The 11,964-nt window shown below is 42.5% G+C and overlaps 1 protein-coding gene across 4 annotated transcripts; it reads left to right on the top strand.

Moving 5' to 3' along the window:
* Positions 1–1,137: 1,137 nt before the first annotated feature.
* Positions 1,138–9,289, top strand: LOC147373478 (GTPase IMAP family member 7-like). Of its 4 annotated transcripts, XM_086398234.1 has the most exons (3): positions 1,239–1,343; positions 7,518–7,557; positions 8,295–9,289. In XM_086398234.1, exon 3 carries the CDS (start codon positions 8,332–8,334, stop codon positions 9,214–9,216), a length of 885 nt encoding a protein of 294 aa, XP_086254360.1. In that variant the 5' UTR covers positions 1,239–1,343; positions 7,518–7,557; positions 8,295–8,331; the 3' UTR covers positions 9,217–9,289. The 4 variants fall into 4 exon arrangements, with proteins under 4 accessions (XP_086254359.1, XP_086254360.1, XP_086254361.1 ...); XM_086398233.1 differs by lacking the exon at positions 7,518–7,557 and having other exon boundaries at positions 1,138–1,343; XM_086398235.1 differs by lacking the exon at positions 7,518–7,557 and having other exon boundaries at positions 1,260–1,396.
* The last annotated feature ends 2,675 nt before the right edge of the window (positions 9,290–11,964 follow it).

The following is an 11,964-nucleotide window of genomic DNA, read 5'->3' as shown; positions in this document are numbered from 1 at the left end:
ATCATGCAAACCAAATGACAAACCCCAGAAAGAAGGGAAATTATGGGATGATGTCTGATGGTTATGGCAGCCTCCACATTCTTTCCTCAATTCCTGTTCTCCTAATCAACCTCTTCCATCATTAGGACCACGGAATGGCTAAGAATTCAGGGGATAGCTAAGCAAACATTGTGGATTTTGGAGGTGTGGGGCTAGAAACCTAGGTAGGCAGATAAGGATGGGGACTGTGGATTTCCTGAGAGAAATAGAAAACTGTGGGAGAAACCCCATTTCCTTGCTTCTTGCTTTCTTGGCTATTGGAGCCAAGTGACAAATAAAGCTTATATCTGTAACTGTCTGTAACCATTCATGGCTCTGATGACCCTTGGGACTCAGGAACACCAGGAGGAGTGAGCCTGGACTAACAGTGATTCCTCATGCCAGACTCCTGGAGCCAAGGGCCCTACGAACGGTCCCTTTTAAAGGGAGACTAAAAGTCTCCCATTTAGTACCACTGCTCTCTGTTCCACTGCTGGAGGTTTATAACCATAACCACCTACGTCTGAGAATCCATGTGAGTAAGCACACCAGGTTCACTGGTGTGAACTGGTTCCTGCCAGTGGGAGTCTGGGGATTTGTTCTCGTTGGGTGAGGCTTAAATAATAGAGTTGATACTATTCCATTGGCTTCCCTGATAGCTCAGTTGGTAAAGAATCTGCCTGCAATGCAAGAGACCCTGGTTTGATCTCTGGGTTGGGAAGATCCCCTGGAGAAGGGGAAAGTCTACCCACTCCAGTATTCTGGCCTGGAGAATTCCATGGGCTGTATAGACCATGGGGTCACAGAATCAGACATGACTGAGTGACTTTCACTTTCACTTCACTTTACTATAACCCCAAACAACAAGTAAAATTTTCAAAATTCTGGTGTCATAGCAGGCACATGGAGAAAAAGCTTTCAACTTGGCAAAACTGAAGTGAAGTCACTGAGTCGTATCCGACCCTTTGTGACCCCATGGACTGTAGCCTACCATGCTCCTCCATCCATGGGATTTTCCAGGCAAGAGTACTGGAGTGGGTTGCCATTTCCTTCTTCAGAGGAGCTTCCCGACACAGGAATCGAACTCAGGTCTCCCGCAATGTAGGCAGACACTTTACCATCTGAGCCACCAGGCAAAACTGAACCACCCATCAAATTATGGGGCAACATTTCTGTCTTTTTAAAAACAAAACACTTTTTTCACTGGCCCCACCCAATCTGCTTCCTGGCTCCGAGGACTCAGAGGTGCAGCAGTTAGAGCAAACGCAGGGGCTCAAACAGCTTCTCTGGAGGAAACCAGACAGCTCATCAAGTCCTTAAATCAGGTGAGCCTGGCTGAGAACAGATCCCAGGGAGACAGAGCTGCAGGGACAGTAAGGTAGGGGAGTCTGGGGAGGGTGTGGATTCTGGCCTGAGAAGGGACCAGGTGCTGTGCAAACAAGTCAGGAGGATGCTACCAGAGCAGGGGAGGTGGCGGTAGGGAGGGGACTAAGAATGTCTGTTAACACATTGTCCATGCATCTCATTTTGACATGACAACCTTTTGCTGAATATTGCACCTTCCATCCAGTTGTTGTAGGGATAGACATTGAGTACACTTGATAACCCAGACATTTCTTTTAGTAGGAAATGTGTCCCCAAGGTCTTTAGAGTTGGAAGGCAATTTAGAGACCACTCAGTCTAAATCTTTTTTTTTTTTTAATTTAATTGTTATTTTATATTGCACTGCAGCTGTTGTTTAGTCACTGAGTTGTGTCTAACTCTTTACGACCCCATGAACTATAGCCCGCCAGGCTTCTCTGTTCATGGGATTTCCCAGGCAAGAATACTGGAGTGGGTTGCTGTTTTCTCCAGGGGATCTTCCTGAACCAGGGATCAAACCCGGGTCTCCAGCATTGCAGGCAGATTCTTTACTGTTGAGCCACCAGGGAAGCTCATACTGCAGTATGTGTAAATCAACTAATGTTTTGGCAGGAAATGGGCATTTGAAGACTGCAGTCTGGCACTAAGGGTACTCATTTCTACTGGGCTTATCATTGTTTTGATGTCTTTCCAATGGACTTCAAAACCATACAAACACACTTACTTGCACATACACACAATGAAGAATAAGATTTCTGAAAATTCTTTGCAGATATTTTGGGGCAAGGGTTGGGGGGACTTAAAGTACTTCCCACTGGAGATGGACAGAGAAATGACTGCGTTATCAAGTCTCTTGGAACAATTTTTTGTGTGGTTCATTCATCACACAAAATACAATTAGGCCTGTTTGTTATATTTGCTTTTGATTTTTACTAGGATTTTAAATATAATTTTTGCTGTATGATTATGTAACTATTTATATGGTTTTAAGATCAAATCAATGAAATATAAGTATATCCAAACAAGTCTGATTCCCAGTTTCTGTCCCTGTCCTCTCCCTCCTCTTTGTCCCATGCCCATATAAGTAACTTTTTTGTTTGTTTAGCTTTCAGATTATTCGGCCATTGTTTTTATGGATGAATTAAAAGTATATGTATTACACATTTTATATATGTAGATCATATTCCTCCTGGTTAGAGAAATGCTAGTAAACTGTACATTACTTTCTTCTTTGCTTTTTCTGCTTAATGCTATATCCTGGAGATGTCTTCATACTAGGATATAAAGATATACCTCCTTTTTCTACAGTTGACCAGTGCTTCACTGTGTGAATATACCTTAGTTAATTCAACTGGGTCCCTACCCTAATGATGCATGATAGGTTTTTGGTGTCCTGAGATTCAAATAGTGGCACAGTTAACAGACTTCTGTGGGCTTCCCAGGTGGCCCAATGGTAAAGAATCTGCCTGCCAATGCAGGAGATGCAGGAGACGTGGGTTCAATCCCTGGGTCATGAAGATCCCTTGGAAATGGCAACCCACTCCAGTATTCTTGCTGGGAAAATCCCAAGGACAGAGGAGCCTGGAAGGCTACAGTCCATAGGGTCACAAAGAGTTGAACATGACTGAGCACACACGTGTGCATACACACACACAGAGCTTTCTGCATAATTTTCTTTCATATTCTTGTTGGGTACCTTTGGAATAAATCCTAAAATTGAGATTGATAATAAAAGGGTAAAGGCGTATGTAAATGCACATATACAAGACCTTGCTAACTTCTCCTCCAGTAGTTTTAGACTGTTCTTTTATTCCCAACAGCCATGCAGGAGAAGATCTCTTTCCCCTACATCTTTTATTTATTAAAAAACATGTATTTATCTATTTGGCTGCATTGCATCTTAGTTGCAGCATGCGGGATCGTCCTTGCCTCGTGTGGGATCTTTCATTGTGACACACGGACTCTCCAGTTGTGGAGGGATTAGTTGCTCCGTGGCATGTAGTATCTTAGTTCCCTGACCAGGGATTGAACCCACATCCCCTGCATTGCAAGGTGGATTCTTAACCACTGGGCCACCAGGGAGTCCCTCCCCTATACCTTTTATCAACAGATTATGCCAACTAATTTCTGGGTTTTTTCAAACCTGTAGGTGAGAAATAGTATCCTAGTGCAATATTAAATAATTAATTTTAGTTTTTATATGTTTTGATATGTTTTTCTCTATTACGAGTGGATGTTGATATCTTTTTACATATTCAAAGGATATTTACATTTTTATTTGGACTGTTTATTCTTATCTCTTACTCCACTTTCTATCAAGTTGTTGGTCTTTTCTTTCTCTACTTTTAGATATTGTTTGTTTGCTAAAATATTTTTATTGAAATATAGTTGATTTATTATAATTATAGCCAAGCCACTCAGTTTTATACATGCATGTGTCCGTGTGTGTGTGCATGCTCAGTCGCTTCAGTCATATCCAACTCTCTGCGGCCCCATGAACTGTGACCCTCCCGTCTCCTCTGTCCATGGAATTCTCCAGGCAAGAATACTGGAGTTGGTTGCCATGCCTTCCTCAAGATGATCTTCCTAACCCAGGGATCAAACTTGCATCTCCTGTGTCCCCTGCATTGCAGGCAGATTCTTTACTGCTAAGTCACTGGTGAAGCCCATATATATATGTATATAATATATATAATTATATATATATATTCTGATTTTTTCCATTATAGGTTAATACAAGATATTGAATATAGTTCCTTTCCACTATACGGTAAATTCTTGTTGCTAATGTGTGTTATATATAGTGGTATGTATACGTAATGTATATGTAACATACCACTATATATAACAAAAGGTCAGCTTTCATTCCAATACCAAATAAGGGTAATGGCAAAGAATGTTCAAACTACTGCACAACTGCATGCATTTCATATGTTAGCAAGGTAATGCTCTAAATCCTCCAAGCTAGGCTTCATCAGTACATGAACCAAAAACGTCCAGATGTACAAGCTGAATTTAGAAAAGGCAGAGGAACCAGAGATCAAATTGCCAATATCCATTGGATCAAAGAAAAAGCAAGAGGATTCCAGAAAAACATCTACTTCTGCTTCATTGACTATGCTAAAGCTTTTGATGGTGTGGATCACAACAAACTGTGGAAAATTCTTCAAGAGATGGGAATACCAGACTAGCTTACCTTCCTCCTTAGAAACCTGTACGCAGGTCAAGAAGCAACAGTTAGAACCGGACATGTAAACAGACTGGTTCAAAATTGAGAAAGGAGTATGTCAAGGCTAATATTGTCACCCTGCTTATTTAACTTATACGCAGAGTACATCAAGCACAAATGCCGGGCTGGGTGAAGCACAAGCTGGAATCAAGATTGCTGGGAAAAGTATCAATAACAGATATGCAGATGACACCACCCTTATGACAGAAAGTGAAGAGGAACTCTAGAGCCTCTTGATGAAGGTGAAAGAGGAGAGTGAAAAAGCTGGCTTAAAGCTCAACATTCAAAAAATGAAGATAATGGCATCCAGTCCCATCACTTCATGGCAAATAGATGGGGAAACAATGGAAACAGTGACAGACGTTATTTTCTTGGGCTCCAAAATCACTGCAGATGGTGACTGCAGTCATGAAATTAAAAGATGCTTGCTCCTTGGAAGAAGAGCTATGAGCAACCTAGATAGCATATTAAAAAGCAGAGATATTACTTTGCTGACAAAGGTCTGTATAGTCAAAGCTAAGACTTTTCCAGTAATCATGTATGGATGTGAGAATTGGACCATAAAGAAGGGTGAGTGTCAAAGAATTGATGCTTTTGAACTGTGGTGTTGGAGAAAACTCTTGAGAGTCCCTTGGACTGCAAGGAAGTCAAACCAGTCAATCCTGAAGGAAATCAACCCTGAATATTCACTGGAAGGACTGATGCTGAAGCTAAAGCTCCAATACTTTGGCCACCTGATGGAAGACCTGACTCATCGGAAAAGACCCTGATGCTGGAAAAGATAGAAGGCAGGAGGAGAAGGGGACAACAGAGGTTGAGATAGCTGAATGACATCACGGACTCAATGGACATGAGTTTGAGCAAGCTTTGGGAGATGGTGAAGGACAGGGAAGCCTGGCATGCTGCAGTCCCTGGGGCCAGAAAGAATCTGACAGGACTGAAGGACTGAACAGCTACGATGTATCCATAAACCCCATACACCTAATTTATCCCTCTTTCCTGATTTTCCCCTTTGGTAGTCGTAAGTTTATTTTCTGTGTCAGTTAGTCTGTTTCTGTTTTGTAAGTAAGTTTACTTGATTTATTTTTGATTCCACATACAAATGATATCATGTAATATTTGTTTTTCTCTAACTTCCCTCAATATGATAACACCTCAGTTCATACATGTAGTTGCAAATGGCATTGTTTCATTCTCTTTTACAGCTGAGTAATACCCCATTGTATATATGAACAGCATCTTCTTTATGCATTCATCTGTCAATGGACATTTAGTTTGTTTCTGTATCTTGGCTATTATAACAGAACTATTATAAAGCTGAAACTCCAATACTTTGGCCACCTCATGCAAAGAGTTGACCCATTGGAAAAGACTCTGATGCTGGGAGGGGTTGGGGGCAGGAGGAGAAGGGGACGACAGAGGATGAGCTAGCTGGATGGCATCACCGAGTCGATGGACGTTAGTTTGAGTGAACTCCGGGAGTTGGTGATGGACAGGGAGGCCTGGCATGCTGCAATTCATGGGGTCGCAAAGAGTCGGACAGGACTGAGCGACTGAACTGAACTGAACTGAACTGATGTACATAGAGGAGAAGGAAATGGCAACCCACTCCAGTATTCTTGCCTAGAGAATCCTGTGGACAGAGGAGCCTGGTGGGCTGCTGTCCATAGGGTCGCACAGAGTTGGATACGACTGAAGCGACTTAGCATGTATGCACGCATTGGAGAAGGAAATGTCAACCCACTCTGGTATTCTTGCCTGGAGAATGCCAGGGACAGAGGAGACTGGTGGGCTGCTGTCCATGGGGTCACACAGAGTCAGACACGACTGAAGCGACTTAGCAGCAGCAGCAGCTATGAACATAGAGGTGAATGCATCTTTTCAAATTAGAATTTTGTCTGGATATATGCCCAAGAGTGGGATTGTTGGATCATATGGCAACTCTATTTTTAATTTTTTGAGGATCTTCCAGACTGTTCTCCATAGAGGCTCTACCAATTCACGTTCTCACCAACTGTGTAGGAGGGTTCCCTTTTCTCCACACTCTCTCCAGCATTTATTGTAGATTTTTTGATCATGGCCATCAAATCATCGCTGTGAGGTGATACATCATTATAGTTTTCATTTGCATTTCTTGAATAGTTAATGATACTGAGCATCTTTTCATGTGCTTATTGGCCATCTGTACAGATAGTCTTTGTATAAAAGTGAAATGACCCCTCTTTTACATAACCAGGAAAAAAATTTCCCCTAGTTTGACAGTTGTGTTTTAATTTGTGTATGGTGGCATTATTCTCCCACATTATGTTTCTGATTTTTATATAACCAAATTTAGGAGTCTCTTTCCTTGTGGCGGTTTAGTAGCTAAGTTGTCTGACTCTTTTGTGACCTCATGGACTGTAGTCCACAAGGCTCCTCTCTCCACTGGGTTTCCCAGGCAAGAATACTGAAGTGGGTTGCCATTTCCTTCTCCGGGGGATATTCCTGACCCAGGGATTGAACCCCAGGTCTCTTGCATTGCATGGCAGAGTCTTCACCGACTGAATCACCAGGGAAGCCTGTCTCTTTCCTTACTCTATTTCAAATTTCAGAAATATTTTCCTGACTTCTAAGTTACAAAGATTTATCCATGTTTCTTCTATTATTTATAGGGAATTTTCAACATTGGAAATTCTACCCTATTTGGAGTTTGAAAGGCATCAGGAAATGGATACAGTTTTGTCTTTTTGTATATGATTGTCTCCATGTTGCTTATTAGTCTATCTTTCTTCCTCTTGATGTTGAGATGCTACATTATTGAATATAAATGTTGCATAATGTAAATGAATTGAATATGAATAAATACAATGTGGTTAATTTGGTCTGTTTCCAAATTTTCTGTTTTTGCTTTGCTGTTCTCTCTATTCAGGGACCAACATCATACTGCTTTAATGATAGAAACTGTGATGGTAAGTCATAAGGGGCTTTCCCTCCCTGGCTCCCCATGCACACTTCATTCAGACTGACACCAGCTATAACAGGCCTGTTCAGCCATTGGTCAGGCATCCGAGTGGGCCCCTCCTCCCAAGCACGTGAGCAACTGGTAACCAGCGACCAGTTAACAACCTCCTTCTGCCACTGGTGAGGCAACTGAGAGTCCCTTCCCCCTCTCTATTGTATATAAAAGGACCCTAAATGCTGAGTGAGATGAGAGGGTTCTTAGACACGCTAGACTGCCATCCCCTCGGTCTACTGGCCTTCTGATTAAAGTCTTCATTCCTTGCCCCAGCAACTGGTATCCGGATTTATTGGCCTGTTGTGCAGTGAGCAGAACAGCCTGGGCTTGGCAACAGACCTGACACTCCTTTGTGGGGATACTGGAACTACTTTGCTGTTTTATCCACAGCAATTAAACTGTTTAATTTTTCTGTTTCTTTTGTGAACAATGTGGATAATAGAATATTACAAATTTCAGGGAGGCTGCTGCTGCTGCTGCTAAGTCACTTCAGTCGTGTCCGACTCTGTGAGACCCCATAGACGGCAGCCCACCAGGCTCCCCCATCCCTGGGATTCTCCAGGGAAGAGTACTGGAGTGGGATGCCATTGCCTTCTCCATTCAGGGAGGCAAAGGAAGTTAAAAAAAGACTCGAGAATGGTTCCTACTTGCCTAAATTGACTCTTTTCCCCTCTCCTTCCTTTTCTTAAGGTGGAGTCTGGGTACCCCAGAGCCTCTTGATGTTAACATGGCTGCCACCCCTAACAACGCTCTGAGGATAGTGCTGGTAGGGAAGACCGGAAGTGGGAAAAGTGCGACTGCAAACACCATCCTCGGGTACAAAAAATTCGAGTCTAAGATGGCTGCCAAGGCTGTTACCAAAACTTGTCAGAAAGCGTCCCGGGAATGGAAGGGGAGAGAGCTTCTTGTTGTTGACACCCCAGGGCTCTTCGACACCAAAGACAGCCTGAACACCACCTGCAGGGAAATCAGCCGATGTGTCCTCGCCTCCTGTCCGGGCCCTCATGCCATCGTCTTGGTCCTGAGGTTGGGCCGTCACACACAGGAAGAGCAGCAAACCGTGGAGTTGGTCAAGAATCTGTTTGGGAAAGCAGCCATGAAGTATATGATCATCTTATTCACTTGCAAAGAGGAGCTGGAGAACCAGAGCCTGAGCAATTTTCTGGAGGATTCGGATGGAAACCTACAAAGCCTCCTACAGGAGTGTGGAGACCGCCGCTGTGCTTTCAGTAACAGCAAGAACACAGAGCAGGCTGAGAAGGAAGCTCAGGTGCAGGAGCTGGTGGAGCTGATAGACAAGATGGTGCAGAACAACCAAGGGGCTTACTTTTCTGACTCCATTTACAAGGAAACAGACCAAGAGCTGAAACAGCAGGAGGAATACTTGATGAAAAGCTATGCTGATACATTTAACAAGCAAATTGAACAAGTAGAAGTGGAATATGCCCAAAATCCATCAGAAGAAAAGATGAAAAAAATAAAATCGATAACAGACGAGTATAATGAACAAATGATGAATGTAAGGGAAGAAGCTGAGAAGAGAATATTGCAAGCTGTTTTCGACAAGATTAAAAACATGCTTTCAAAAATATGGCAAATGTTGTGGAAGTAATGTACTGTAATTTTATTTTCACTTCTCAATTTACTATAGCTTGTTAATATGAAAGTAAAAGTGAAGTCACTCAGTCGTGTCCATCTCTTTTCAACCCTATGTATTATAGCCTGCCAGGCTCCTCTGTCCATGGGATTTTCCAGGCAGAAATACTGGAGTGGGTTGCCCTTTCCTTCTCCAGGGGAATCTTCCCAACCCAGGGAACTTGGGTCTCCCAAATTGCAGGCAGACTCTTCACCATCTGAGCCACCAGGGAATCCCTTTCTTGTTGATATGATACTTTGTATTTTCCTAAAATGGTTAAAACCATATCTTATTTCTGATTTCTTCTTACAGTCTAACCTTACTCTCTCCATTGAGTTATGGGTCTATGTCCCCTACCTTGAAATTGAATGGACTTTGTGACTGTTTTGAGAAATAGTGGGTGGCTGAAGCAACACCATGTAACTTCTAAGGTTCAAGGAGATCCAACCAGTCCATTCTAAAGGAGATCAGTCCTGGGTGTTCTTTGGAAGGAATGATGCTAAAGCTGAAACTCCAGTACTTTGTCCACCTAATGCAAATAGTTGACTCATTGGAAAAGACTTCTAAGGTTAGATAGGGAAAAATGCCTCCTTGCTCCCTCATGGTGGTTACCCTTGGAATTGCCCACCATATTGTGAGGAAGCCCAAGTAGAAGCCAAGTCACCTTGGGGAAGAGGACCTGAAGTCACTGGCCCACTGCCTGGCTGATATTTCATCTGCCAGCCAAAACCACTTGCTGGCCATGCAAGTGAGGCAACACAGAGTGAATTCTCTAGCTGCCAACTGATGAAACTGTGAAGAGCAAAGATAAGCCATTTCCATGGGGTCCTACCCAAATTGCAAATTCATGAGAAGAATAAATGATTGCTGTTATTTTAAACCACTAAGTTTGGGGATGGTTTGTTAAGGAGTGAGCGTCAACTACAATTAAATGTCTTTGTAGCTCATTGCCCAGCACTCCTGGCTCCCACCTGTGCTCACACACAATGCCAATGAATTTAAGAGTTTATGAAATTGACATAACCAGGTAATAATTCATTTTGTAGAGTTCAGAGATTCAATTTAGGAAAATTCAAATAAGAAACCCTGCATACATTAAGTGTAGGTCCCACTGGTGTGTTATTTCAATCCACACACCTATGAGAACTTTGTTAAGAGAACCATGCCAATGCAGCATGGGCTTCTCTGGCACCATTATTCTGTGGTTGGTGGGGATGTGGAAGTAAATTCTCTTAGTGTTTTTCTCTCCCCTTTTTAAAGGTGCCATCCTAACTTAAAGTGTTCCTGACTGTAACTTAAAAAAATCTCTTCTGTGCCAAATATTTTTCATTTGCCTCTGCCACATCCACACTTCACCCCTCTTCACTCTAACTTCTTGCATGGGAGGCTGATCTACATGGACAGCATCAATGGTATCTCTTGCTCTCTGACCTCTGCTTGGTTTCTGCCAAACAGAATCCAAGCAGAAGATCTCTTGAGGGCAGAAAAGTAAGGTCAGGGTATCTGTTCTCCATTCTCCCTACCTGCAGGTCATCTCTGACTAGTTGCCAAAGGTCATAGCTCCTCTCCTGGAGGCCTTACTACCCAACTCTCCTGCATTCCAGCTTTGTTCACCCCTTAGGGTATGGATTTTTTTCCTCACTGTTACTAGCTCTCTCCCTTGTCATTTCTAAACCTCGTAGCCATAGCTTGTAGGTAACCCCTTCACTAACGTCTCCTCCAAGTACTTCATTATACTAAGTCATCTCTTTTCTGCTAGAATCCTGACAGATACATCTTATGATGTGTGTGTGTGAAAGTCACTTAGGCATGTCCAACTCTTTGTGACCCCATGGCCTATACAATCCATGGAATTCTCCAGGCCAGAATACTAGAGTGTGTAGCCTTTCCCTTCTCCAGGGGCTCTTCCCAACCTAGGGATTGAACCCAAGTCTCCTGCATTGCAGGTGGATTCTTTACCAGCTGAGCCTATGATACTGACTTCTTTTTCTGTTTCAAAGCATTTCCTGATTTTTGTTTCATTTTGTTTTGTTCTGTTTTGTTTTTTTCATCCCTGCCAGCAAGAAAGTCTCACCTGACTGTTGAAACCTCTGGGAAAAGTTTACCCACATACACTGTGACATTGGCAGTGAGCAGATAAAAGTTTCTGACCTGCTAAAATAATTGCAAAGATTCAAAAATAGAGGAATGACTGTACAGTATTTATAATTATGGCAGATAACTCAAACTCAAATTGCAAATTTTCAGTGATAGAGGGATATTTTATATTATAAATAATTATGGCAGATAACTCAAATATCTGGAATTTTTACAGTTGTCCTTTGTTTTGTCTCTGAAAGGGACTGAGGGTATCTATTGCATCGGTGAAACTTAGGGAGAAAGGGATTGGAGATTAAATCTGGAGGAAATAACATCTTAAATACATGCTTTTTATAAGGTTCATAATAAATATTATGAATGAAGTAAAGACACATGGAAGGGAAGCCCATTGTGAGAAAACATTCATAGTATATGCAAAATAACACTGCAAGCCCCAACGGCTATTTGCTATAACACAATTCTTATAGTTAGTTCCTTGTGAATGATTCATTCGGTCAGTTCAGTTCAGTCGCTCAGTTGTCTCCGACTCTTTGCGACCCCATGAACCGCAGCACAGCAGGCCTCACTGTCCATCACCAACTCCCGGAGTCCACCCAAATCCATGTCCATTGAGTCGGTGATGCC

This window comes from Bos grunniens, chromosome 4 (assembly GCF_055505025.1).
Source record: "Bos grunniens cultivar Pamir isolate PY7600 chromosome 4, Bosgru_T2T1.0, whole genome shotgun sequence".
Taxonomy (NCBI): Eukaryota; Metazoa; Chordata; class Mammalia; order Artiodactyla; family Bovidae; genus Bos; species Bos grunniens.
The sequence above is the reverse complement of the archived record's forward strand: the minus strand, read 5'-3'. Positions and strand labels throughout refer to the sequence as shown.